This window comes from Penicillium psychrosexuale (genome assembly GCF_028828465.1).
Source record: "Penicillium psychrosexuale strain IBT 29551 chromosome Unknown utg000003l, whole genome shotgun sequence".
Classification (NCBI taxonomy): Eukaryota; Fungi; Ascomycota; class Eurotiomycetes; order Eurotiales; family Aspergillaceae; genus Penicillium; species Penicillium psychrosexuale.
Genome location: NW_026643188.1, coordinates 2908513 through 2934034, shown reverse-complemented (window position 1 = coordinate 2934034; position 25522 = coordinate 2908513). Strand labels below are relative to the sequence as shown.

Genomic DNA, 25522 nt, shown 5'->3' with positions numbered 1-25522 from the left:
GGCGAGTATAAAACTTGTTTCACCTTTCCCCGCAGGATATTGTAACACCCGACCTTCCGTCACATCCACGTGAGATTGTGTAGTATTCGCAGACTGCGTTCACTTTTGAATTTACCTTTTGCCCCTGCAGCATATGGTATCGTCGTCAGGCTCCGGTCCATATATCACGCTCTAAAGAAGAACTCAATCAGGTGTTGAGATGCTACAGTAGTGCTGAGTATCACGAGCTCTATTCTCACATCAGGCTTTATAATATGCCAACTGATCGAGGCAAATGAATGTGCCGGGCATATGAAAACGCTGGGTAAAACTTGAAGCAGGGACTAACACCGATGTCGCGGTTCAAAGTACTTCTGACAGGTCTTGGCCTGTGGCTTTTGCGCATGGCCCATACGCATGACTGAATTTCGAAATGACGGAAGAATATGTCATGCGTGAAGTGCTATTCAAATCACAATACTATCAAAATATGACAAACGCATTGTGCTGTTGTATTTGGTCATGGTAGCATCTTGCAGTCGGCGGGAATATCCTCCAATTCGAAGAGAATGAATAGCTTCTGACAGAGAGGAGGTCGTAATAAGGATTCTGGTAACACCAGAAATGATAGTACAAGATCTCTGATACTGAGACTATGGAATCAAAGGGAATAATATATGACACGTTGGATCCGAGACAGGCAAATCGGGGGTTCTGGATGATCAACGGAGATTACATTCCACGGAGATTGCATTCCATACTGACCTGCATATCCAGGCCAGTCGAGGGTATGCAGCCCTGATTGATGTTGGGCTGTTTGAACTGGATTCGTTTGGCATAGCCCTTGCATAATCCATGATTCGGCTCCTTCTGAACATTCTCACCTAAGACCTCGGGAGTTGCCATGAATATACTATTGGAGCACCTCGTGCTCGTACAGTAAGGAATACATTGAAACCAAAGACTATGACCCCGTTAGAGTAGCAATATTGGCAATATGGCACAGATAACCTTATTGATTCCTTTTTGATATTCGTGACACGTTAAAATTCCCCTAAGAACGCCATGTATATAAAGATCGAAAAGAATTAACCACACGGTCAAGACAATAACTCCAGAACCGTCGCACGATCAACGAAACCTCTCGCCGCATCTTCGAAAACCTTCTGCGCTTCACTCTGACTAGCCACTAGAACAGCAATCTCAGGCTCGACTTTGATCTCCTGTAACTCATGACCGGGACGAGTAAAGTAGTACTTGTCCTGATGACAAGACCATTTTCTGAGATAGAGCTGGAGATCATTCGAGGCGAGGTTGTTAGCCGTACTAAAGAGTTCCGTTTTCCTGCTATCAGAGGACGGCGGTGTAGCAGGGAATATGACACGGGCACTGCTCGACGACAAGTCTATGTCTGGATCTGTGCTCTGTAGACATCTGCTCACGGCTTTGGCGAAATCGCGGATCCACTCGATGTACGTGAAAATACCCTTCCCTGCACCAGTGACTCGATCGATGTAATCTACCACTGGTAACACTGAGGAAATCATGTCTAGGAAGGCGGCAAGCATGACTAAGGTTGTAGGACTTTGCAGACGATGGCGACGGGAGGCGACTACACCCAGTGCTTGACAGGAGGCTCGGCACACAACATCAATGATATCGATCACAGAAGACACACAGGCTGGATCCAGAGTGTCTATGTTACACAGCAGGTTTTTGAACTCCAGTGTGATGGTTTGGATGATGGGACGGCTGAGGATCCAGGCGGCGCGGTTGGGAAGCGTCGCTTCGAGATACGCTGGAAACACGCATTGCAAGAGGACGGCGCGGAGAGTAGGTTTGTCGTAGTCCCCAGCCTCGTATGTGTGTTTCATCGAGGTGTGCAATTGCTCAACTAGGTAGCTCTGTTGGCCGTCAATGGCAGCACGCTCGGAAATGCTCTGGACAAACCCGGTCAAGGTCTGGATCTCTTTGCTGGAAGATAACTTCGACTCGTAGCGTTTGAGCTTCGCAACAATGTAGCGTGGGTCGGTAGACGGCAAGGGGAACGAAGCAGGGTCCGTAAAGAAGGGATCGATTGGTTTGATATCGCTGGTATGTTGCTGAAGGAAACCGATGACGCGTTGCACGAATTCAACGTATTCTCCTTGAGCTGCCTGCGCTGTTCCATTCCCTAGCTCTTGATAGTTGCTTTTCATGGAAGTCATCACCCGATGAAGCATCTCGGAGTACTCCTGTTTTGTCACGGAGAAGTTCCGATTCCCAGAAAGTTCCATACCATAGAGCTGTTCACGCATATTAGACGATAGGCTCGAGAGGAGAGATAGGCGCCGAGAGCCAATTTCCTCCAATGTGATTGTATACCGGCCAATCTTCCTATCCTTGGAGAACGGAAGATTGGCAAGCAAGGGATCTGTGGGACTTCCATTCAATAGCGCCTCCGTGAGACGATGTTGGAACTTCAACATCGAGGAACGCTCGACCAATGATGACATCCACATACTCATAACTTGGATTCGGCAATCAGAAACAATCTGCGCGTCCTTTTCAATACATGTCGCAAGAAACAGCGGTGCAAACTTTCTTGTCTGAACTGTCTGTCGAAGCCGCGTCCATGAATCATCGCCGAACTCGCTCAGATAATTGTCCCAGTTTCGGAGGCCATGGCGAATGAGAACCTGAGCGATTGACGTCCAGCATTCCACTACGTTGAGAAGGATTGCATCCTTGGGACAGTGGTCCTCGCCAAAGCAGTTGGAAACAAGACGAGAGACAATCGGATGGAAAGCCTTCTCTACATGTTCAATACCTTCACCAGGGGAACTTTGCTGGTCCCAGACAGCCTGAATGGCATCCCAGTCACCGAACTCCTGGCTGTCCTCATCAGTATTCACTGCCACAGGAGCACTCGATGTGGATGTAGCTGGAACGTCTTTCTGGGTGTACGCCACTAGGACCTGCAGAGCCTCAGATACAACGACATTCACGCGCGGGAGCTTCGGGTTGAAAAGTGCAAGAAGAGACTCGAAAGGAGTCCTCAAAACAAGCCTGCGTGCATGCTCCATTGTCGGAGCTAGCTGTACAGCAATCCGCAGCCCGCTAAGCGCATTGCTCAGCAAAGTCTCCACCTGCCGCTGGTTCTGGGAGATTGTGCGTTCAACAACCTGCTGAGAAACCCGATTGTCGCCGGTATTTTGAGCCTCAATCTCTTTGCGAGCATATGAATGCTGTTGCTGCAGTTCTGTAACGAAATAACCATACCAGTCTCCAAACGGATCGAGCCCCGAAACCTCCTCATCGGTAGAAAGCTTGAATCGAACAAGCCTTGACCATGACCGCAAATTGATGCTGCACGCTTCACGATGTGAAGTGGCAGGATGGACCAGATTGCGTATCGTCTCCAGTCGAGGGCGACACCCATCAGGAACAGCCCAGTACAGGGTGCTGAGAAGATCGTGATGATTTCTTAGTGCGTCAAGGTCTTCGTGCTGCAATGGCTGTTCTTTCGGGTACACACGGCCATGGTTGGGTAAAAGACGCCAGGCAAAGTTTCGAATCTTTTTCTTGTCATATCTCTTTGCCAAGAAGCGGAGACCACTTGCTACGATCTTGAGAAATGTGTGGAAACACGGTTCTCCCACTCGGGCATCCAGAGAAGGATTGTTATCAAGTTCGTCAAGGAATGAAGGTGAGCCCCGAGCTTCTTCGAGTTTCAAGTTGTGGAGGGTATTCTTAGCGAAGAAGTCGAATAATGTATCCAGGATAGCTTTGCATTCTCTCCAACCCCAAGAATTGATAAGCCGATGACATCTGAGGAACAAGGTTCGACAGTAGATGTTGTATGAAATGGGTTGTGCTTTAGAGTTAGACTCGAAATGGTCGAGGGCTGGGGCGAGAAGCCGTTTGGCTAATATCCAATTGTCATTGGCAGCTGTCAACTGGTAACCAGGGCGTGCAATCCCAAGCGGATCTATTTCGTTGAGCGGCAAGACCGTAAACATGTCATGCCATCCAGCCTCCAGGCTACCCACATCCCTTTCATTGCGAATGATTTTGTTGTTGAAAGTCTCGAGCTGGTTATCTTCAAAGCAGCCCTTGTAGTTCTCTGAACTGCGTAAAAGATGTTTTGTGATGACATAAGCCTCCGCCGAAGGATACTCATCGCGAATCCCCGACTCGCGGCGTTCAGGCTGATTGATTTCCTTAAGCAATGTTTTGAACTCAGAAGAACCGACTTTTGACGCGATCAAGCCTGCAACATCCTTAGCGGATATTTTGACAATATCCAAAGCTTCGGTTGCAATGGCAGGGCTAACGAGCCGGTGAGAAGCAACTTGGTAGATCTGGTTCGAGAAAACCATGTTGAAACATGCAATCTTGACGAGCCCGCTCTTGTTGTATTCGTCGCTAGTCAGAAAGGCAGCCAGCGGGTCTCTCACCTGGCAGACTAGCCCCATCGCTCTGGTGACAAACTCTGTACGATCAACTGGGTCGGTGAAAACCAGATTTTCCGTGATGTATTTGATCAACAATCTGTATAACCTCGACGCCACACCTAGAGCAGCCGTAATGCCTGTCTCTGGGGAGGTGACAGCACTTCGCTCAACATTATCGATAATCACATCAAAGACCTGCCCGATCTCTGATGATACTGTATCGTTCCAACGACTCCATTGGAATGTCTCGTCTCTGAGCTGAATGGAGAATGAAGCGGCATCCCCATCGAAGTCCCTTCCTGTGATTTGCAACGAACGAGAAAATTCCCCGCTTCCTATGAATGTACTTCCATGGAAAAATGTGTTGTCACGTAGGGATGGTACTCCGAAGTCGACCGGATAGAAGCGTTGCCAGTTGAAAAGCCCGGCGACACCGAAAGATGGAGGACGTACATCTCCAATGTGCGTTATGATAGGAGGTTCCAAGTCATCGGAGACTATGGTAGCAGGATCTGGATTCTGACGGAATTCGTCGGCATCGAGATTGATTCGTTTGGGGGGTGCTTCTTCAACCGCCGTCGAGATACAGAGGCTTTGGGGGTTGGCGTTTGGGTTCTTGCTTCAGCCGAGGCGGCAGCGGCGGCAGCAGCAACAGAAGCATTCATGGGCGAGGAATTGCCTCCAGTACTCAATGATCCACTGTCGGAGACATATCGATCCAAAGTCAAGCTGGGCTTGTAAGGTTTAGATGTGCGCTGGTTTTTATAGTGTCGATTAAGAAGAGACAATGACTGGTTGAACATGGCGGGTACCATTTTCTGGCTTCTACCAGGGCCTGCCAAACTAGTTGCCGCAGGCCTAACGGTGTTCCTCTTCAAAGATGTTATGGGCACGTTCCTAGGAATAACCCATGTGTGACCGTGCTGCTCTAGTTTTCGACGCGACGAGGACACGGCCGCTGGGGTTTGGTTCGGTGGGACTGACACTGCGCTAGATTCGGGTGGTGCCTGTACCCGTTCAGGTTCCACTGTGTTGGTGTTCGAAACACCAGTGTCTGCCTCTGCATCGAGGAATTGGTTCGGTATCCGGCCGTTTTTAGCATTCGATTTAGCTCGAGCACTGAGAATCGAAAGATTCGTTGTCCAATGCCGGTTTTGGGGAGCTCTGGAACGTGGCGGGCTAATCTTGGCTTGCCGAATAGCTCCCCTTTTCCAATCTCGCAAAGACTCATTTGCATCCACTGTGTCCTCCCTAGAGGCCAATTTCACGAACTTCTGAGTAGGGCTCTGCCTGCCTCCATCTTTACGTGAGCGTGGTCGTCTTGTCGCTACCCTGAGCAGTCGCGATTGCTCTTTGCGAGGCTTCGTAGCAACATCTGGCGCATCCAGTATTCCTATTCTTGGTCGCTGGACGGCAGAGGGTTTCTTGGTCCTTCGTGCTCCATACGAGGCATCGGTCATTCGGGTTTGACGAGGTCTCTTCGGCTGTCTTTCCCCATTGGGCAAACTTTGTTTCGATTTTGGCCTTTTTAAACTGTTCCTTTTGTGCCGAGAACCTGTTGGGTTGCGCGGAACAGGTGCAGACATGTAGTCGATGCGGTTATCCTCGGAGATATCACCCCCTTCCAGCGCGAAGGGATCTTCGAGGCTAAGAGTGCCAGTCAACATCTGGCTGGATTCATTGGCTACAGAGGCATTTCCTAGAGCATCATTTCGATTGTCCTCGTCGTCCGAATCGGAATCTCCAAGATCAAACAAGCCTCTTGCCTGTTGCGTTGCTGGTTGCTTTGAGCGATCACCCCTTCGAATGAGCTTCCGCGCAACACCCTTTCCATCCGGTCGTTGCGAAGAAGCATGGCGGTCTAATTTCAAGGATTTTTCGTTATCATTCTTCTGATTCAGCCGAGCATGTGATGCAGGGAGCGCTCCACGGATCATTCGTTGGAATCGTCGAATTTCACGTTCTTCGGCATCTGACTTGGTTTCTTCTTGATCACTCTGGCTGTTGGACGAGATGGACTGTACTTCCTCCTCGTCATCTGTACCCGCACCAGCTGATTGAACCTGGCCAGCTTCTTGTATTTCCTGTGCCCCGGACTTTGCAATTTCTCCCGGTGGCGACCACCCACGAGGGAACCGAAACCCTCCTTCTGAGGCACGAGGGGTTCTTGAGGTAGACGATAAACGGCTTGCGTGGGGGGGACTAGACGACAAGTCATAGATGGAGACACCGTTTTGATTTTTAGTAGGTGTATTTCTGTCCCTAACACCACGAGGTTTAGACGGTTTATGTAGATTATGACGTTCTTTGGGAGTCCCGGAATGAGATGTCTTCTGGCGCTTTGCCAGACGAGCTTGCGATGACCGAGTATGCTCTGAGTCGTGGTGTTCCCGTCCTTGCGTGGCAGATTGTGGGCCACGATGCCGTTCATGTCTTATCGGCGGAAGATACTCTTCCAAGGGAGGACTTGATGGAGGTGCATCGGGATCATATGAATCTTGCCCTTGACTTTCATCGGTAACCTGCTGTCTTTCTTGTGGCGGTCGGCCAAAAGGCTTGACGCCCCGCGCCTGTAGTTGCTGCGCAAATTTGAGCTGTTCCAGATGATATGGGTGCATTTGGATGGCATTGCGCTTTCGAAATGTTCTTTGCGCGGCATGCGGTAATTCTCGCAATACTTCATCGGGGATATCAAGGTGAGGTAAGACATCATCGGGGTTGGCATCTAGTTCAACGAGCACTGCTTGCGGTAGATCTGCCTCCTTATTTATCGGCGTTTCTGCTTCTACCTCCATCATACCATCTGCGTGTATCTCTGTGGAATCTTTGGCCGGCGGAGAGCCAAAGGATGATGGTAGAGAAGATAATGGAGAGTCATCTTCCGAAGCCTCCTGTGGTGGTAGTGGTGGTGGTAGTGGTGGCGCCTCTATTGGTTGGACACGCTTGGCCGCGGTGTTTTTCTTCCGAGTTGGCTGAGGGGTCAACGCCAGCTCGTCAGGCGAGGAGCTCCGAGTGCTTGGGGTTTCATCTTGCGATTGGGACGGCCGTGTGGGCTTCAAGGGTTTCGGGGTAGACTCGCGGCTCGAGGGCTTCGATTGAGGCCTGTCATGTTCCTGTGATGACGTTGGGAAGTCGTATATGCTGGCTGTATTATTCACGGATGCATTGGTAATGTGCAGCTCGCTGTTACGGTAATTCGTTGATTTCGTTGCCGATGATCGAAGTCCGTAAGTCTTGCGCGCTCTTCTTGGGTTTGGTGTATTTTCGTCATGCGCAGCATTTATGAGGTGGGGACTTGCTCGATTCGTGTGCCGACGAGCGACCTCCTCTGTATCTGAGAGTGTGATAGAGCCATTCTCAACCCGAACGTGCTCGCGTTGTTCCTTCGTCACACTCGTCGCCCCTTCCTTCGGTGACGATGAAGGGTTGTCGATATATTCGATATTTTCGACCACGGGACTATTTTCGGCATTGCCATTCTTCGTATCTAAAGAATCGAAGCCATCTTCCTCGTCCGAGTCAGGGACATATCCTCGTTGTCGCCATGATTCCATTTGCATCCTCGGCGGGGATCCCCCATATCTCTAAACAGTCATTGGGCGGTCTCAGGGCGATGAAAACGTGAGCGAAATAATCCTCAGGTTAAAATTCGCGAAACATAAGGAAACAAAACGTCGAAAATCTATTCAAACTGTCTGAATGCAGGGGCGTTTGATTCTGACGCGTGCCAACGGAGCAATTTAGCAGACGCGCCGGCTGCTAATCAGCCAACTGATAACCGATCTCCTGCACCTCCGCAACCTCCGCAACTGCAAATCTCGCTGGTCTACCCCAATTCCTCCGAAATGAGTCGCAATCTCTTCCCTGCCATTTTCGCTATTGGCGTGGGGGTCTTCACAAGTAATTATACCCCACAGCAAGAATGGTATAAGTCGCTGAACTGTTCCATCTGCTCTAGGCTACTATACTTTCCAACCGACATTCCAGCAACTTCAATATGAGAGACAGCAGTCTCAGAAGACCTCGCCTCCGTCTGATCCTGTTGCTCTGAAGCAGGACACCAGTGCCCTCACCAAAGCTGACTTTCAGCAAGATCCCAAGTCCACTCAATGACGTTAACCGGCCTTCCCATTGAAGTGGCACTGGGCTGATCTGAGTATCTAATTGGGAAGGCAGTCTTCCGCCTCAGGTTGACCTCTCTTAGCTCTACCACCAGGTAACCTACTTCACTTCATATATACCTCAACATTCTGGGAGCCAAGTCTACTAAGCAATGTGAGTACATCTCAATCTCACATTCCTACTCAAACCAGGATTCAATTTTAATGATATACTTCCCAGGCCCTGCACCTCATCCCACTGCCCCAGTTGAATCTCACGGGTCTTTCCACGATAAATGGTCAGCTTACCTCCAGAGTCAAGTTGACCAAATTTCTCTGAATCTCGTCGTGGTGGAAGCGAAGAGAGAGTCGGCCTTTGCTCAAGGGTTTACCCAGTGCTTGGGTATATGGACGAGTTTGCATGCTATGAATTATATTAGATGTTATGAATCTGACTCATTGGAGGCATTGTGCATAGGCTTTGTGGAAGAGACAACAAGCAAGTTTTCTCTGTCTATGGCATGGCCTGTGACGATAAATTGTCAAATGTCACACTCAGTAGTTTAACAACTTAGCTTCTTCATCTGTAAACAAACCATGCATCGCGATGTCTCTGTACGTCTCCTGGCGGCTTATGGGGCCGGAAGCTCTATTCAAAGCTTCCTCTTTACGTTCGGTTCAACATCTAAGCACCTCTCTCGTCGACACATCAACCGCCAGGCCACGCACCTACAAACAATCAATCATGGGCATGATTCATTAGATCATAAGACAGCAATAATGCCAACGAGATGAGACCATTCTAGCTATTCCTGTGCAGGAAGGGAGAGCTTGCCGCCGTCACAAATTTTGCTCAATCTTTTTAATGGATCAACCGACGCCTTTCGAGGTACGGGCAAAAACCAGACGCCGGAGTGGAAGAAGTCGCGTGGTTCCATCAAACTTGGATAATACATAGTTGACTCGTTAGTATGATTTTCAGGTATATGATGCATCGCAGTACATAGCGACCGACCACTAGGGTTTTATTGCCAACATAAGATTGGCTATTATTGTAGAGATGAGATGAGATAGGATTTGCTGGGATTAGAGCAGCCACGGATCATCAAGCAGCTGCCTTGCGGTCATGCGCTCTTCGGGTAGCCACTTGAGCATAGACCTAAGGAAACGAAGAAACGATTCCTTTTCATAGTCGGAGAGTCGCATTTCTAGATTTTCTAGGGAGTCCCGCGGCACGACCGTGTCTTCATGAGCAGTCCAAATGCCTGCAATCATTTTAGCACGAGTCGTATCCTGTTGATTAAAAGAACTGAATGCTGAGACGGAGGTCTTTACCATTGCGATCAAAGCACTGCCCCGTTGTTTCACTGCGCTGGATAAAATCAGGCGGCGGTGGGCCAATCAATGCGACCATCGACGCAAGGTGTTTGAAGGGGTCGTAGTTGCCTTTGTCATCGAAAATACTCCCAAATAGATGTCGTCCTTCGAAGAGATCCCAAGTCTAACCTCCATTAGCGAGAGCATAAGAAATACTTCAAGCACTACTCACCAAGGCACCTAGTTTCCAAATATCAACAGCACTCCCCCAGGTCATCTCAAATATGATCTCTGGGGCTCGGTAGATATCAGGCTGTACAAAAGGCCCCGAGTTATGTGTTTTCCCGATCCTTGCTTCCCCTAGATCACAAAGGATTGGAAGACCGAAGCTTTTACCTCTCAACGGTGGGCGAAATTGTCGACTTTGGTATATGGTACGCGATTCATCTATGCTCTTTCGCGGGATCGGGTGCCTGATCTCTTTATCCGCAAAATCGGCCAGCATTGTAGTATCCTCCAGGCTGAGCATTACATTGTCGGTTTTGAGATCTAGTTCAAGTTAGGCTAGAATTGATTCCCTGTGTTCGAGAGGAGAAGTACCAGTGTGAATAACATTAGCTTCGGTGTGTAAATAGTCAAGTGCGAGTAATAAGCGCTTAAACGTCAACTTGAGGAGAGGTAGGTCAAAGGGCCTTGGATTTAGTCTCATCATCTCCAGAAGTGTCATATGCATCGGTTGTAAGACAAGACACCGGTGACTGCCAGCATGGCCCCGAAGCTCGAAGGAGTCATACAGCTCCCGAAGCATCGACTGTCCTGGGTGTGATAGATTGACTTTTGCAAGGTGCTCATAAACCCGGAATTCGCGATCGGTCGCATTAGGGAGACCTCGAAGTGATGTAGATACCTTTAGTACGGCATAGCTTTGGCTTCTGAGCCAGTTTAGCGGTATGCTTTCTTGATCTCGAGTGGTCACGTACCGAATATCGTGACATAGCCAACTCGTCGAGTGGGCTCCATAACCAAGCTTGCCGGTGACCCGATACCTATCATCGAATACATCTCCAATGCGTACGGGGTAGAATTGCCTCGGGTCATAGTGAGGAAGCGTCTCCTCGTCGATGAGGGTTTCCACTGGTAAACTGACGAAGGATCTTCTAGAGGTGGGTTGAAAGGATCGATATGCTATTCTGGAGGCAGATATGAAGGCGTTCAGGCGTGAAGTCAAGCGTGAAGTCATGCCTGACGTGGGTATAGCGAGGAGACAGGAGAGCGTTCATGGCAAATGACAGCTCGATTGCCGCGGAGCACGATTTCTGGTCACATGATCCTCTGCCAGCTGCATATAGCCTTGACCTTGACACTATCCTCTCCGTGAATGTACTGCAGTCTACGAAGTGTGGATACCCTGGCTCAGCAATATTAAGACCTGGCTCAACTGGAGCCCGACTATCCATCAACGCCCTGATTCTACCACCGTTTCTATGTATGTACCCAAAAAGGCACCGAGGACCTCTCTCGAAGTCTGAAATAGTTCATAGGAGCTTGCCTCCGGCGTTGTCGGGTTGTGGGAGGGAGGCATTGCCGCGCTGACCATGCAATATCGCCCTGAGCATGGGGTACGATGTGCTCTCTCAGTGCGTGCTCATTAATATATGCACAAAGTAACTAGTGTTAATCCCAAGTGCCTTATATACTAGGCCAGAGCCCTAGTTCTCCTAGTCTCCTCGTCGCTAAATTGGCGGCCATTAAGGCATTATAGCATTATGTTAGGGCAGATCGTAAGGTCTTAATAGGGCTATAGTATATAGCAGACGAGTGTAGCCCAACGAAACATATGGCGCTGCGTGCGCCAGCCTTGGAATGTGGGGAAGAGCCGATCTCCAATAAAGCATATTGTGCTGAGAACAGGCGAGAGGTACTTCCTCGGTTTCTTGGTATTGTGGCCGTTGTACATATAAGACTGGCACAACGGCCAGTTTCGAAGTACTGGTAGGTAGTACTGTAGTGAGGGTTTCCGACTAATTGGATATAAAAGCCAGTTTTCTCGGCATATCCATGTGCATCTGGAAATATTTGAAACAATCGATGTATTGCATGACCTTTAAACCTTGACATCTGGAAGAGACATGTTTTGAGCGCCGTTCGCAGCACACAGAAAATCAACCCTAGTCCCTTGCAATGATGATGTAGTCCATTCCCAAATACCTTAACAGAAAATCCCCCCATAAGCGCCAATCCGTTGTAGTTTCTGCATGTAAATCAAACTTCTTCAACCATTTTCCCTGCAGGAACTGTAGGTGCACCGAACACACGCCCAGTAGGTGTCCCCAGCCATTCTTCTGGCACAGCTACTTTACAGCCATTTGAACCGCTGATCCAGCGCGCCATGGTAGGGTCGGCTTTATCGGCCTCCGCGCCTTCTTGGCCGGGGGTGCCATCGGCGGCCTCGGCCGCAGCAGCTCGACCACGCCGCTTAGGGGCCTGCTTCTTTAGCAATCGATTGATTGTGTCCATCTGTTGATCAAAGTTAGCGGCCGTTCTCCAATGGATATCTCAAATGACTTTTTGCGCATACCTTCTCCTCTTCATTCCGCTTCTCACTTAGGTTTTTCCTTCGCCGCGCCATCTCTGCACGACGCATCTGGCGCTCCTCGGCAGTCAAATGCTTCTTGACCTGGGGCTCTATTTTTTAGTTAGCTTCGGTTTGGACAAATGGTTGATCGTAGTTTCCCACCCATGGGAAGTTGCAAGAAATCATTCCCCAGATTTCCTCGCTGGCGCTTGGTGGTTTTGCCACTTTGCATAGCGAGAGCATCACTATCCATGTCGTCCTCTATTCCATCATCATCGTCGAGTTCATCTAGATCATCAACGTTGACGTCTGGGACTGCACTTTCATCCTGATCTTCACCCTCGGCTTCGGCATCTTCATCCGTATCGGAGATGGGCTCTTCCTCGTCTTCTTCTTCCTCTTCGTCTTCGTCTTCTTCCATTTTGATCTCCTTGGCCTCCACACTCTTGGGCGGCTTGGCGCGAGAGGGAGGGGTGATTTTACCGCGCCTGGTAGGCGCCTGAGGCTGCACGTCATCCATATCGATGTCACCATCAGCGTCAGCATCAGCATCAGCATCGTCATCGTCATCATCGTCTCCAGGTGCATCTTCATCATCAACTTCGTCCTCTTCTTGGTCGTCGATTTCTTCTTCGTCGCTTGTAGCAACTTCTACAATCTTCTTTCGGTTCCGACTGGAGCGGGGTCCCGAGACAATAGGATCATCCCGAAACACATTGACTGAGCGCCGTCCAGCAGAGCGGCCAGCACCCGTAGCTTCCCGCAATTTGCTAGAGGCCATTTTGAGAGTAAGCCGGAGAGATCTCTTTCGATCCCCTGAATTCAATGAAGATCGAGAGATGGAAACTAGAGCAGACGCGGAAACAGATGCGCGAGTTTGTCTGGTAGACCTGGTGGCCATGTTAGCCTCTGGCTCTGGGGATTCATCATGTGCCTTTCGCGATCGAAGGGATCGACGGGGCGACATGGTGGCGGTTTTATCGAGTGTGACAGAAGTTGTTGGGAAAGGAAAAATGCAAAAAGCAGAACAGCAAAAGGAAGCGGGACAAGGAGGGTAAGTGTGTGGCAGTATGAACTTAAGCCATTAAGCCTTTGGGGAGAGGGGAAGGTCTGGAGAGAGAAAGAGGGAGAGAGAGGGAAGGAGGGATGTCCAATCACTTCATCCACTGAGTGAGACGCGGAGTTGCAAACCGGGAAGATACAGATTGCTTTTCTATACGGGATGTTTCCACTGAGAACAAAGCGCCGTTACAGGGAATCAGGCTTGGGGTTGTTTCTCCTGGCTTCTCTTGGGGGCGTGTTTGGGGGCTAACCCCGGGCTTGGGCAGATCGGAAGGCACACAAAAACAACAAGACCAACGGGGGGAAACGCCATACTCACAAGTACTTTTCTCTAAGGTTTCAGATTCTCCAGATGTCCAGTCGCTGACGCTGGATGAACGAATGAAGTACTGCACGGTCCATTCTGCCGGGCGGTATCGAGTATATACGGATGCCATTATGGAGTATTGAGATGGTCTTTCGGTATTCAATTGATCTCGCTAGATATAATAGAGAATGACTTATTGTAGAAGACACTATAGCCTTCAATAGAACCTGAAAGTCAGGTGGTATGGCTTCGTCTCACATACAGGCTATTTTCGGTGAACAAGGTACTTTGGATATTCACATCTAGCGCCCTAAATACATTTAAAATACAATATTTGCCATTCATATTGGATTAGTCTTCAATATCATATTCTAGTACAATGTGAACAATTATCAATGTGATCTCAAGATGTACATGTAGTTATGGCAAATATCAATGCCTTAGGTGTACTCGGCCTTGGAACAGCCGAGGTCGGGCTCACATGGCAAGTCCGGGGAAGGTTCCGTCTCCTCTTTACAACACCAACGCCTTTGCTTTCTCATATCTCTGGCAAATGTGTCAGATACCTCATTATGCCTGACGACACATCTAAAACAGCATCTATTCCCTCATGGCAGAGGCCCAATAAGACGGCCGAGGAGTCGCCATCGCCGACCTCCGACGATGCGCCCGCGACTACAGCCACACCTCGACAAACTCTCCTAGACCAAGCATCCAAATTTCTAGAAGACGAGTCAATCCGCGATGCACCAACAGAACGCAAAATCTCATTCCTCGAGTCGAAAGGCTTGAGCTCAGACGATATCGAGCAGGTCCTCGGCGTCTCCCGCAATGCAGAGACGAGCAGCAGTTCAACCGCACCCAAGGACAAGACACCGGAAGAGACACCATCTGCCTCGCCCACTCAATCTGAAGCCACCCCTTCTCCTCCTAGCACCTCCTCGTCACCCTCCAACACCATGCCTCAATCGCGCCCAGCACCAGCGCCAACCCCCGCCTCCCGCGACGTCCCCCCAATAATCACCTACCCCGAATTCCTCTTCGAGTCATCCAAGCCGCCGCCACTCGTGACAATGCGTAGCCTCCTGTACACACTATACGGCGCCGCAGGCCTAGGAGCAACCCTCTACGGCGCAAGCGAGTACCTCGTGAAACCAATGCTAGCGAGCCTAACAAGCGCACGGCACGAGCTCGCCAGCACAGCAGAAGCGAATCTGCAAAAGCTAAACGACAAGCTAGAGAAGACAGTATCCGTGATCCCGGCGGAGTTAACGGCGCGCAAGAGCAAGGCCTACAGCGACGAAGAAGACGACGCCTCGTCCATCACCTCGGACCCAACCGAGCTGTTCCACAGGGACGTCGCAACACAGACGAGTCCAGAGCCAACTCCAGTACCCAGCACTACTGGCCCGGTGGACTCGGCACCCATCTCCCCATCTACGGCGGTCAATAACCACGTCAGCCGCGTTGAGTCTATTACCTCGAAGCTGCGCGAGATCATCGACTCGGAGAAGGGGGCGAGTACGCTGGATGACTCGATGAGTACACGTCTCGCGGATCTGCATCGTTATTGTGACGGGTTGATTTACAGTGCTCCTGCGTACTCTTCTGGGTCGACGTACGGGGTTTGGAATACCAATAACTCGGGCTCGAGTGAAAGCGCTGGTCTGCGGAAGGGGGAGGACGAGGCTATTGCTGGGTTCAGGGCTGATATTCGCGGTGTGAAGGGTGCCTTGTTGAGTGCGCGTAACTTCCCTACTAGTCGGGGTGGACGTCTTCCCATCGGTGGACGGTGATAGGGCATCGTGGGTTTTGGTGCGACTGTACGAATGTATATAGATTGCAACGGATTTTCTAAGTGGATTACTTGGGTTTACTTCGGTTTATACAGTCTATATCTTCATTCATTTGATTGCATCTACTAGATTATAACTCGGGTGCTAGGATATATATTATCATGATCTGTAATGCGAAAGCCATATCCTCATTTGATTCATGTCTATCTAGCAGTCTGTATAAGAAGGTACCATACAGTGAAATAATCAACCAGACTCAAGAAACGTCGGAAATATTTCGCTTTGCTCATGATCAGACTTATGCCGCAGGGGAGAAGAGAAACGGAGGAAAATACGCAAGACATTAATATAAAATGGACAAGGAAGATGAGAAAATTTCAAGCAACGCTGAAGTATAGAGAAAAAAAGGCCAGAAATACATAAGTTATACCGCCTTTAGCATTCCCTCAACTTGACAAGAATCAAATGTGTCATTTACGGAGTAGCGCCGCTCATACTAATCAGTCGCTTCACACCGACCTGTTGTTATACTTGTTAGTGACCGTTCAGTATCATAGGACCGAAGTTCACTCACCATCCAATTGCCACATTCGTCAGTCCGGTTGGTCATGATATCAACATGAATAGCGAGGGCGGTATTGTAATCACGTTGCTGGAGTGCACGGGCCAAGTTGGCCATGTCCTCGATGGTGTTCGGCTTGAGCAAGTCCTCGTTGTTGAGGTGATCAAAGAGGATGTTCAAGCGGCGCTCGGCATCATCAACCTGTACCTTGAATGCCGCGGGGGCCCGGCTCTTGACGCGCTGCATGTCTGCTGATAGAATCTCGAAGACAGGCTGTGCGTTTGCAGGAATATGTGAACGGTCACCGGGGGCTGGAATAAGGGTCAATTGGCTGGAAGTAATTGTTTGTTAACTGGTATTACTCACGATACTTTGGAGCCGCCGGAGTTGGCCTCTGCGACTGGGCTATTGGAGGTCGAGGTACTTGAGACGGCGGCGGGATGCCCTGGGCCATAGGTGGAGGCTGTGTAGCAATAGGCGTGGTGGGTCCGTATGGGTTTGCCGCGGGGGGTTGTGAGACCGCTTGTGGGGCGTATGGTGAGGCAACGGCCTGGGGAGGGGGAGCCACCGGGCCACGAGTGTGCAGTTGCGGGTTTGCAGCCTGGGCAGCTGGGCTCGGTGCATACCGATTGGTTGGGGGTGGTATACTGGGAGGAGCATTGTAGGGCGACGCTCCGCGGGGGATGGATGCCGAGGGACCCATGGTTGACCCCTGAGCCAACGACGGTGACTGAGGGAGAGAAGCGTATGGATTGGCAGGGGGCGGCGGGGAACGCCCAGGGACCTGCCCACCGGATAGCGGCGACATCATACGCGGTGGAGGCACCGAACCCGCCTTTGGTGGGGGAGGCACGGATGGTGCGCGCGGAGCACCAACCGGGGGAGGTCCCTGGACCAGGTTCGGTGACTGGTTGGGGAAAGGAGAGGCGATGGGTGCAGAGGCTGCGGCAGGAGTTGAACGGCGAGGTGCAGGAGCCTTCGCAAAGCCTTCTGGCAAATCATTCCATGCAGGAAGGCCAGTGGCCGTGGTGTATGTTGTGATTGTGTTGGCTGGCGACTGGTTAGATGACGCACGAGGAGGTGGAGGAACACCAGCACCCGTGGGCTGTTGTCCGCCGAATGCAGATGGTGGAGTATAACTGGTAGGTCTCATGCCTTGAGTTGGCTGATACCCAGTTGTCGATCCGTAGGCGCCTCCCGTCGACATAGCAGCGTAGGGGTTGCTGGGCTGAGCTACCGAGGTCGTTGGAGGGCCATATGGGTTAGCCTGCTGGGAAACAGCGGGCGCAGTAGGCGCATAAATGTTAGGAGCAGCAACCGGTGTTGAAGTAGCAGCAGGATTGTAAGCCTGCTGCGGCTGGTATAAACTGGGCTGTTGCGGGAGGGGCTTGAAGGCAGGTTTGGCTCCGACAGAGGCTTGGGCCTTCTGGGGTGCCTGTCTGGTGGCAAGCTTGATGCGGTTGCGCGCCACCTCAGCTTCAGGGTGCTTTTCAGGGACAAGGTCAAGGTACTTCTGAGCAATTTGCAAACGTCCATGGGTAGCGACAACATCGGCATATTCAATGTACTTGTCATACAAGACACTCAAGCGCCAATCCGAGTCCTTGTTCCGCTCTGTATCCTGGAACTTGGTGACTTGGCGGAAGATGGTAACTTTCTCGATCAGACCCTGTAGAGCACGGACATGGATAGAGAAGGAAGAGTTGTCGGTGTTGCTTTCAATTCCTTTCTGCTCATTCTCGCGAAGCTCCTCGACCCAAATGTTAACAACCTTCTCAAGCTTCGAGCCTGCTAAAAAGCAGAAAGAAGCATCCTTGCGGGCGCTCTTATCGTCGCTGTTCTGGACCTGCTCCTCTAGGCGGTCACCAAGAGCATCACAGAGATCAGGGAATTCCTTCTCGTCGGCAAAGGTACACAAGGCAGCCATAACTTCCTTCCAGTTGGACAAATCGGCATTATGCACCACATCCCACAGGTTCTTACCGACAATAGATGCGAGCAAGCGCATATAGTTCGGACCGCCGGCCTGCTTAGAGAAGTAGTACTCCTGTGCCTTTTCAATGCATTTTGGGCCGCCGCAAATAGCAATCATGAAAGCATCGGACATCTTATCCTCCCGGAGGGCAACGTCCAGAGCTTTCTCAAACTCTCCAAGGAGCAAAGCCCGAGTAATTTGCTTTTCCGCCTGGCTTTCTGAACCATTGAAAATTTGGAATGGGTTGTTGGTTTGAGCACCCTTAGAAGCAGCCAGTTCAGAAAGGAAGCTGTCACCTTCGGGATTGGGATCGAACATGGATTGCAAACGCTTGTGCTTCTTAACCTTAGCCGGTTTGGCGGCGGCACCGTTAGTGTCCTCGCCTTCCTTCTTGTCCAAGCCAAGCTGCGCGAGACTATCGGCGGCCTCATCAGCCTGATCCTGGAATCCCAGGTACTCCACCAAGCCCTTACGCGGGTTTTCGGAAATTAAAGCCTCCATCACCTTCCAGTCTGCTTTTTCTGCTTCGTTGGAAGCACCTGAAGCGCGCGACTCACAGAGAGTACGAATATCGCCCTCTTTCAACGCAGTCTCAAAGCTTTCAGTAGCATTGCCAACGCTCTCATCAACCTCGAACGATGTGATTTTGACAGTAGATGTACGTGAGCCCTTCTCAGTCAGACCGAAGGAAACGACCCGACCTCCGAAGCCAAATGTAGCACCACAGGGCCGCTCAAGCCAGCGAGGGGCCTTTGGGAGAGAGAACTTGGAGACCTGGGGCTGCGTTTGCGCCTTATTAAAGAAGTCTTCGCCGTCCAAGGCTTGATTGTGATCGGCGATGGCCTGGGAATTATCGGTCTTCGTGTTCTGCAGGGTCTGGATACAAATCTTGCCATCAAAGGACGCGGTTGCGAAGAAGTTCGGGTTGTGGGGGTTCCAGCGGGTCTGGAAGGTCCAGTTCGTGACAACGGGGAACTCTCCGTATGCTTCACCGGTTTGCGGGTTCCAACAGATATTACGGTTATCTTTGCCGCAAGACAGCAGGAGATCTGGATCATGCTCGCACCAAGAAAGCGAGAGCACACCGGATTCGTGGCCGGTGAGTGTCTATACAAATAATATTAGTATTAAGTCACACCTGAGCTCTGAAAGAGTAACCTACCCGCTCCGGGGCGTGGGAGTTGCGCAGATCCCAGACATAGAGCACTGGGTCTGACTCCAGCGGTGACGATGTAATAAGCTTTGTGGGCTAGACGTGAAAACGGTCAGCAATCCTGGAATAACTACGTGGGAAGTGCTAACGTACCCTCTCGGGGTCCCATGCGACTGCGCTGACAGCCTTCCGGGCCTTGTTGTTCAGTGTCAGACTCTCCTTTTTCGTCTTGACATCCCAGACCGTCACGAAGCCGGAGCTGCTACCAGTGACAAGAATGTGAGGAACCTTCCTGTTCCAATCCAAGCAGTCGATATCATCTGTGCGGGCCGCGTTGTTGCCCAACCGGAATGGGTTCTCGATGTTGTTTAGATCCCAGATGAACAGCTATCCAGCAATTAGCCACATATTCAACCTATCCTCAAACCGCAGCCTACCTCTCCCTTTGCGCCACCGGTTGCCAGAAGGTTCGGGTGTTTCGGGTTGAACTGAAGGGTCTTGATGGCGCCGCTGTGCTTAGTGGTTCTTGAGATCAACGCATCACTGAAATTGAACGATTAGCAAATGTCACCGGGATCTGGTTCGTATGTAGAGTTCGACCAACCTGGATCCAGCAAGTAGCTTATCAGCATCCCACAACTCCAGGGAGCCATTCTCCAAGCCACCCGCAATCACACCCCGTTTGTTGTCTTCGGACGTTGTCCAGGCCACATCATTGAAGCTAGTTACATTAATCGGTCAGCATGCTCATCTCCATTCAAGTTCCTAAAAGCACGCTTACCCAGACTCTGTATCGAGCTTAGCTATGGGCTGCAGCTCCTCGCTCGCATCTTCACGGTCAAGGCCCAAATCCCACAGTTCGAGGCATGTCTTGTTAGAGAAGTCGGCATCGACAGCGCCAGCGCGAGTTCCAGTTGCGATCAATGGCGATGCAGCGCCAGGCGACCAGGCGAACGTGGCCGTCCTTGGGATTTCCCTCAGACGCACCATGATGATGGCAGGGGAGGTATGTTTTGGTGAGGATCGAGACCAATGGAGTATGTGAAAGGTATCACCCGAGGAATAGTGAAACCCAAATAAATAGAAAGAAGAGGGATCAAGAACCACCCCTTATGAATAATTGACAATGGGGTGATACTCTAGATGTTCCAAGTATAGCAGTAACCAAGTGGCCTCCTGGACTTGGAGGGACCGGGGAACGCGCGCTAGACCGCTTTTAGACTCGCCAAAACACCTGGCACTTCTCCGAGGTGAGCTGCACGTGATATCAATCTTTCGGTCTGGTTTGATAGCAACGTACAGCTTGGTTTCAGAGTCTTGAACAAAAGTTTTTTTTGCCGTTGAACTCCCTTTTTCCTCACTTCTTCTACTATCCGTGCAATCTCGGCACATAGCCGCCCAAATCAAAGATCCCCCAATTTGACCCGAACCGCAACTACACATAATGAGCGAAACCACGCGGCTCAAGAGCACCGTCTACGTGGGAGGTCTTGACCAAGGGGTGACCACGCTCACACTTGCGGAGGCTTTTGTTCCATTTGGTGAAGTTGTTGATATCTCGCTGCCCAAACCGGACCAACCCAACTCGGCCGAAGTTCACCGCGGATTTGGATATGTGGAATTTGATCTGCCGCAGGACGCTAAAGAGGCAATCGACAATATGGATGGTAGTGAGATCTACGGGCGTACGATCAAAGTCGCCGCTGCAAAGCCACAGAAGGATGCCAACGAAGGACTAGGCAGCAAGACTGCGATTTGGGAGCAGGTTCGTTGGGATCGATTTTATATCTAACTGTAACCTATACTAACCGGTACATTCTGTAGGAGGGTTATTTGGCCAAGCATGCCGTCAGCGAGGAGGATCGGGAAGCGGCGGAGGAGGCTCAGGCTGCAAGCAGTCGTCCGCAAGATCCTATGCAGGGATTGGAACAATTAGATGTTGCTGGGCCAAAGCCCGAGTGATGCACGCTACACTTTACGATAGCTACGACGAAGATGACAAACAAAAAGCATAAGTCCTAATTTGCCAATTACACCATCAGGATTCAGGCTCGGACAGCCGGAATATGTACACGGGCTACAATTTCGAGCCCATTCCATTTCTTCTCCATTGGTTTTTCTCAAATCATGCCCATCGGCTTCAAATTCTCCTAGTTCAACAATACAAGCGGCAATAATCCAAAAACTGCGCGTCGCATTCTGAGAGCTCAAAGAAACATGGTGGTACATTTAGTAGTCACGGCTCTCGGGGCTGTTGCGGTGGAGACGTAGGGTCTTGTCGGTCAGCAGCTTCTTGGTGCAAGAGTAGACAGCAGCGCCAAGGGCGACACTAGGATTACAAGTTAGCACCAGAGAAAGACATGTGGTTGGTTGCCAGTAAAGCGATATCGCGTGATAAAATTCCGGCATGCGTCGGGCATGTTTTCCCGGAATCAAGCGGAAGATAGTATCAAAGAGGGAGAAACGTACGCGAGGACGAAGCCTAACAAACAGACCGTTAGTTTAATTTCCGATCGCAAAATCATGACTATAGCACATACCAATAGGGAGCAACTCGGGGGGCACACGCTTGAGCTGGCGCAGACGCTGGGAGATAGTGTGGGCTGTAGGTGAATTGTTAGTTCAATGGCAGTCCCCATAAAAGTGAATCCATTTTATATGGCTCCGTTGATCACCATATAGGTCTAGTGATCGCAAAGATACATACCACTCTGGGGCTCCTTCTACAGACATGAGTTAGTAACCGAGGAATCGTATGATCACACCATTTTCGAGGGAAAGAACATACAGGAGTAGGGAAAGCAAAGGCCCGAGTGGGCTGCATCCGCAGCATGCGAGTGGGATACATAGCGAGATATGTGATTCAACCTGGAGTAGCAGACGAAGAGTGGGATAGAGGACGAGGTTGGAACACCAGCTTCCGAGAACGTGACTGGCTCGGGTGTAAAAGCGAGACGCTCAGTGGCTCTCGCTTGACCGCCCGCGGTCATATCCGGCACTTCACAGCTTCAATCACCCAACGTCGCTCTTCCCGGCTCACTTTCTCCCCTCCTCTGTTTCCACTCCACTCCAATTCTTTTTCACGTGTGTCGTTTCTCTCGAAGCTACACATCGCAAATATGGGTGCTATTCCGGAAGCCGACCCCGATGAGGTCCTCGAGACAAAGCCCTTCAAGTTCGTCACTGGTAAGTCCACTACCCCCTCCCGAGAAAACCGGGGCTTGGAGCCCTACGGAGAGTCAATGGCTAATTTAATTGTAGCTGGTGCGTAAACCTTGATATTTTCCCTCGTCTTTCGCTCGTCGCATGCGCGTGGACCGATTTTGCCCGATCGGCTGATGTATGGTGTAATTGACAATTTTCGATTGGATCGCAGGTTACGATGCTCGTTTCCCCCAGATGAACCAGTACGTGATAAGCTTTTGTTTTGGTACCTTTTTATATTTATCTAACTTGGATTCACTTCGCAGGACCAAGCACTGCTGGCAGAACTATGTCGACTACTACAAGTGTACCACTGCCAAGGGCGAGGACTTCCGTCCCTGCAAGCAGGTAACTTCGACACCGACAATATTCTCAAATCTCAGCAGCTTCTAACGGCTTCTCTCGCAGTTCTACCACTCCTTCCGCTCTCTTTGCCCCAAGGCCTGGACCGATCGTTGGGACGGTCAGCGCGGTACGCATCTAGAAGTCTCCTCTTGATATATGCTTATTCATACTAACTTGTACTAACAGAGGCTGGCAACTTCCCTGTCCACCTTGACAAGTAGATAACCAACAGCTGTTTTTGGTTGGCCAAGTGAGCCGTGTCAAATTTTTATGTATCGACAAGTTCCAATGTACTCTACTGGGTCACGCGGGGACACAACCCCTATATTTCCTAAGTCGTTCCATCCGTATAAGGCAGAGAGAAAGTTCATAAACTAGTCGTATTGTAAAATCATTTGTGTTGTAGTTAGCTGATGCTTGTTCTGACTTTTGAAGCTTGAGCAGTCGCAACATATCTTTCATGTAGACGCTCGCAGTCATTGCTAGCTGGGAAGATAACTTAGAATTGAGTACAATCCACGCGTCCTTGCGGAAGTGCGTTGAATGCTATTCAGTGTGTATGTATCTAATTCTATGTAATCCCAGTTCCGACAAGAAATAATACATCATCCAGCACACTGTACAAGGCCACGGGGCCATGTTATAGATATGCTCCAAGGCCGTCTCCGGCCATTATTCGAATCTCTGATGAAAGAAAAGCCGAAAGAATGCAAGCTATATACACGCCAAATTGAAAATGGTGTGAGTCAGTCTCAAGGTGCAACACATAGAAAACCAGAGAGATGACAACAAATCGTATATACCGAGGATATACCGGACAGAGGCGTAAATGCCGCTGTAAGATTGGGAAGATTCGGCAGGGAAAAAAGCACAAAAAGGAATGGTCACTCTTTGTATCTTTAAATGCCCTTCAGCTTGCGGTAGAGCTTCTTATGCTCTTCGAGGAAGAGGAAAGTGGCAATTGTATGGGGACCAAGACGGATGAAGCTAGGCACCCAGCCACGGAAAGTCCATCCTAGGCCTTCCTTACGGCAGATATCACGCAGGAGACCAACGATAGTATGACCACCGCTATCCGCATGAGAAGCCGTCATAATACGAGTCTTGATCACGTCCACGGGGCTGCAGGCAGTGGTAGCAACGAAGCCCGCCATGAACGAGGCTGTGAAGTGTGTGCCTAGATTATCAGCCATGCCGGCTTTCTCCATACAAAGACCCTTGAAGGTGTCGTAAGTAGCTAGCTGCGAGGTAGTCATAAGGATCGCGCGGGTTGAGTTAGGCCATACTCCGCGGAAGAGAGAACCAAATCCCTCCGTCCGGGTCATCTGGATGAGCCCATGGATTGCGTTTCGGTAGTTTCGTCGCTGGGCGGGAGGGAGGGACGCGTCGTGTTGCATGCGCACATTCATCACATCGGCCGGGTTGCCTGCTATGCCACCGATGAATCCGGAAGCAGAGGCAATGCCGATGAGAGTAAGCAGGCCTGGTGCGGCGGCTGGGTCTGAGGTGGGCGGGCTAATGCGTGACTTCAATTCTTCGTAGATACCGAAACGCGTCGTGGAGTATGTGATCTGACGCAGCATCGCGGCTGACAACTATACCATATCCAATCCGTCCTTCGTTAGCCAACTGTGCCTGTTTACTGTCATCGACCGGATTCTAGGGTCGCACATACACCACTATATAACCCCGTGACGCCATTGTGCTTCAGAATGTGCACAAACGTCCCAACCATATTCTTTGGTCCATCGGGCGCACGAGTCTGTAACCGGACCTATTGCGCAAGAAACAGATATCAGTGTCGGGGCTTGGAATCGGGGCCACGGGCCATTCTCTCGGACAACCGGCTGGGAGCTCCTAAATACCTTAACTAAGGGCGTTGAGTTAGCAGATAGTTTATAATCGAGGGAGAAATAAGAGCATACCTAAATCCAAGGGGTGCGTTACGGCCGCCGCGAAACAGGAGGCCGAACCTCCAAACCAAAACGGGTAATGCACCTGCTTCGGCTTTGACTGCGCGGGCTGAACGGGCACGACTCGGGAGTGAGGAGGAACCTCCAACATCTTGCCGCTGTCTGCCATCTTGCTAGGAAACAAGACCCCTAAATATACACGCACAAAAAAAGGCGGGGAGAGAGTGATCCAAGGGGATATGTAATTTATTTTTTTTACTGGCCTTTTCTCGGCTTTTACGAACGTGACTTGACGTAAATTTTTGGCCCTTTAAATACCGACGGAGACAAATCAGACCTCCGAAACCACTCGGCCAGTCGCCGAACGTGAAAGGCAGCCAATCAGATCAAGCGCTTTGATAGGGGCTCATCGCTTGCACCAATCATCTTCACGGGTTTGCGCCGAACAATATCTTGTATGGAACATACAGTCCCTCAGGCATATTGTCCTTGTTCGGTCGTTGAAATGAATGCCGAGGGTATCTTAATCCATACCGCCGTCGTGCTAATTGCTTCAACAGAGAGCTGTTATGACGAGATCGGCTATCATGCGGATCTTCGGAGTTTTTACGGACGTTAGGCGGTTGGCACTGGCGTCGGACTACCGAGGGGTTCTGCAGGACAAGTTACCGATGCATGAAGGCTAACTAGGGAGGTATTATAGCTATGATGTGATCAGGGTATAGAATATATACATTTACTTCAGTCCAATACATTGTTTCGCAGCTGTCTCGGCGATAGTATTCGTATTCAGTCGTT

The 25522-nt window shown here is 50.4% G+C and overlaps 10 protein-coding genes across 10 annotated transcripts; 4 read left to right on the top strand and 6 right to left on the bottom strand.

The window, feature by feature from the left end:
- Window positions 1-1079: 1079 nt before the first annotated feature.
- N7518_005033 (uncharacterized protein) lies at window positions 1080-7975 on the bottom strand (the record flags this gene model as incomplete). Its single annotated transcript, XM_057185960.1, has 2 exons — window positions 1080-4934; window positions 5003-7975. The coding sequence occupies 2 exons, from the start codon at window positions 7973-7975 to the stop codon at window positions 1080-1082; spliced, it is 6828 nt and encodes a 2275-aa protein (XP_057042730.1).
- A 285-nt stretch (window positions 7976-8260) lies between these two features.
- On the top strand, window positions 8261-8528 carry N7518_005032 (uncharacterized protein; the record flags this gene model as incomplete). Its single annotated transcript, XM_057185959.1, has 2 exons — window positions 8261-8315; window positions 8374-8528. The coding sequence occupies 2 exons, from the start codon at window positions 8261-8263 to the stop codon at window positions 8526-8528; spliced, it is 210 nt and encodes a 69-aa protein (XP_057042729.1).
- Window positions 8529-9601: 1073 nt separating this feature from the next.
- Window positions 9602-11072, bottom strand: N7518_005031 (putative protein kinase; the record flags this gene model as incomplete). Its single annotated transcript, XM_057185958.1, has 5 exons — window positions 9602-9780; window positions 9851-10016; window positions 10065-10381; window positions 10433-10764; window positions 10813-11072. The coding sequence occupies 5 exons, from the start codon at window positions 11070-11072 to the stop codon at window positions 9602-9604; spliced, it is 1254 nt and encodes a 417-aa protein (XP_057042728.1).
- A 1022-nt stretch (window positions 11073-12094) lies between these two features.
- N7518_005030 (PAPA-1-like domain-containing protein) lies at window positions 12095-13374 on the bottom strand (the record flags this gene model as incomplete). Its single annotated transcript, XM_057185957.1, has 3 exons — window positions 12095-12349; window positions 12411-12517; window positions 12570-13374. 3 exons carry the CDS (start codon window positions 13372-13374, stop codon window positions 12095-12097), a joined length of 1167 nt encoding a protein of 388 aa, XP_057042727.1.
- A 974-nt stretch (window positions 13375-14348) lies between these two features.
- Window positions 14349-15572, top strand: N7518_005029 (peroxisomal membrane protein PEX14; the record flags this gene model as incomplete). The annotated part of the gene is made up of 1 exon (XM_057185956.1): window positions 14349-15572. One exon carries the CDS (start codon window positions 14349-14351, stop codon window positions 15570-15572), a length of 1224 nt encoding a protein of 407 aa, XP_057042726.1.
- Window positions 15573-16046: 474 nt separating this feature from the next.
- sec31 (putative protein transport protein (SEC31)) lies at window positions 16047-20252 on the bottom strand (the record flags this gene model as incomplete). The annotated part of the gene is made up of 8 exons (XM_057185955.1): window positions 16047-16091; window positions 16147-16445; window positions 16501-19216; window positions 19272-19358; window positions 19416-19649; window positions 19700-19805; window positions 19867-19983; window positions 20044-20252. 8 exons carry the CDS (start codon window positions 20250-20252, stop codon window positions 16047-16049), a joined length of 3813 nt encoding a protein of 1270 aa, XP_057042725.1.
- Window positions 20253-20706: 454 nt separating this feature from the next.
- On the top strand, window positions 20707-21224 carry N7518_005027 (RNA-binding protein; the record flags this gene model as incomplete). The annotated part of the gene is made up of 2 exons (XM_057185954.1): window positions 20707-21027; window positions 21087-21224. The coding sequence occupies 2 exons, from the start codon at window positions 20707-20709 to the stop codon at window positions 21222-21224; spliced, it is 459 nt and encodes a 152-aa protein (XP_057042724.1).
- Window positions 21225-21491: 267 nt separating this feature from the next.
- Window positions 21492-22110, bottom strand: N7518_005026 (uncharacterized protein; the record flags this gene model as incomplete). Its single annotated transcript, XM_057185953.1, has 5 exons — window positions 21492-21591; window positions 21732-21744; window positions 21803-21865; window positions 21970-21985; window positions 22051-22110. 5 exons carry the CDS (start codon window positions 22108-22110, stop codon window positions 21492-21494), a joined length of 252 nt encoding a protein of 83 aa, XP_057042723.1.
- A 271-nt stretch (window positions 22111-22381) lies between these two features.
- N7518_005025 (cytochrome c oxidase subunit VIb) lies at window positions 22382-23032 on the top strand (the record flags this gene model as incomplete). The annotated part of the gene is made up of 6 exons (XM_057185952.1): window positions 22382-22448; window positions 22524-22526; window positions 22639-22669; window positions 22733-22814; window positions 22875-22938; window positions 22998-23032. The coding sequence occupies 6 exons, from the start codon at window positions 22382-22384 to the stop codon at window positions 23030-23032; spliced, it is 282 nt and encodes a 93-aa protein (XP_057042722.1).
- A 678-nt stretch (window positions 23033-23710) lies between these two features.
- On the bottom strand, window positions 23711-24893 carry N7518_005024 (uncharacterized protein; the record flags this gene model as incomplete). Its single annotated transcript, XM_057185951.1, has 4 exons — window positions 23711-24406; window positions 24487-24585; window positions 24677-24681; window positions 24737-24893. The coding sequence occupies 4 exons, from the start codon at window positions 24891-24893 to the stop codon at window positions 23711-23713; spliced, it is 957 nt and encodes a 318-aa protein (XP_057042721.1).
- Between the last annotated feature and the right edge of the window lie 629 nt (window positions 24894-25522).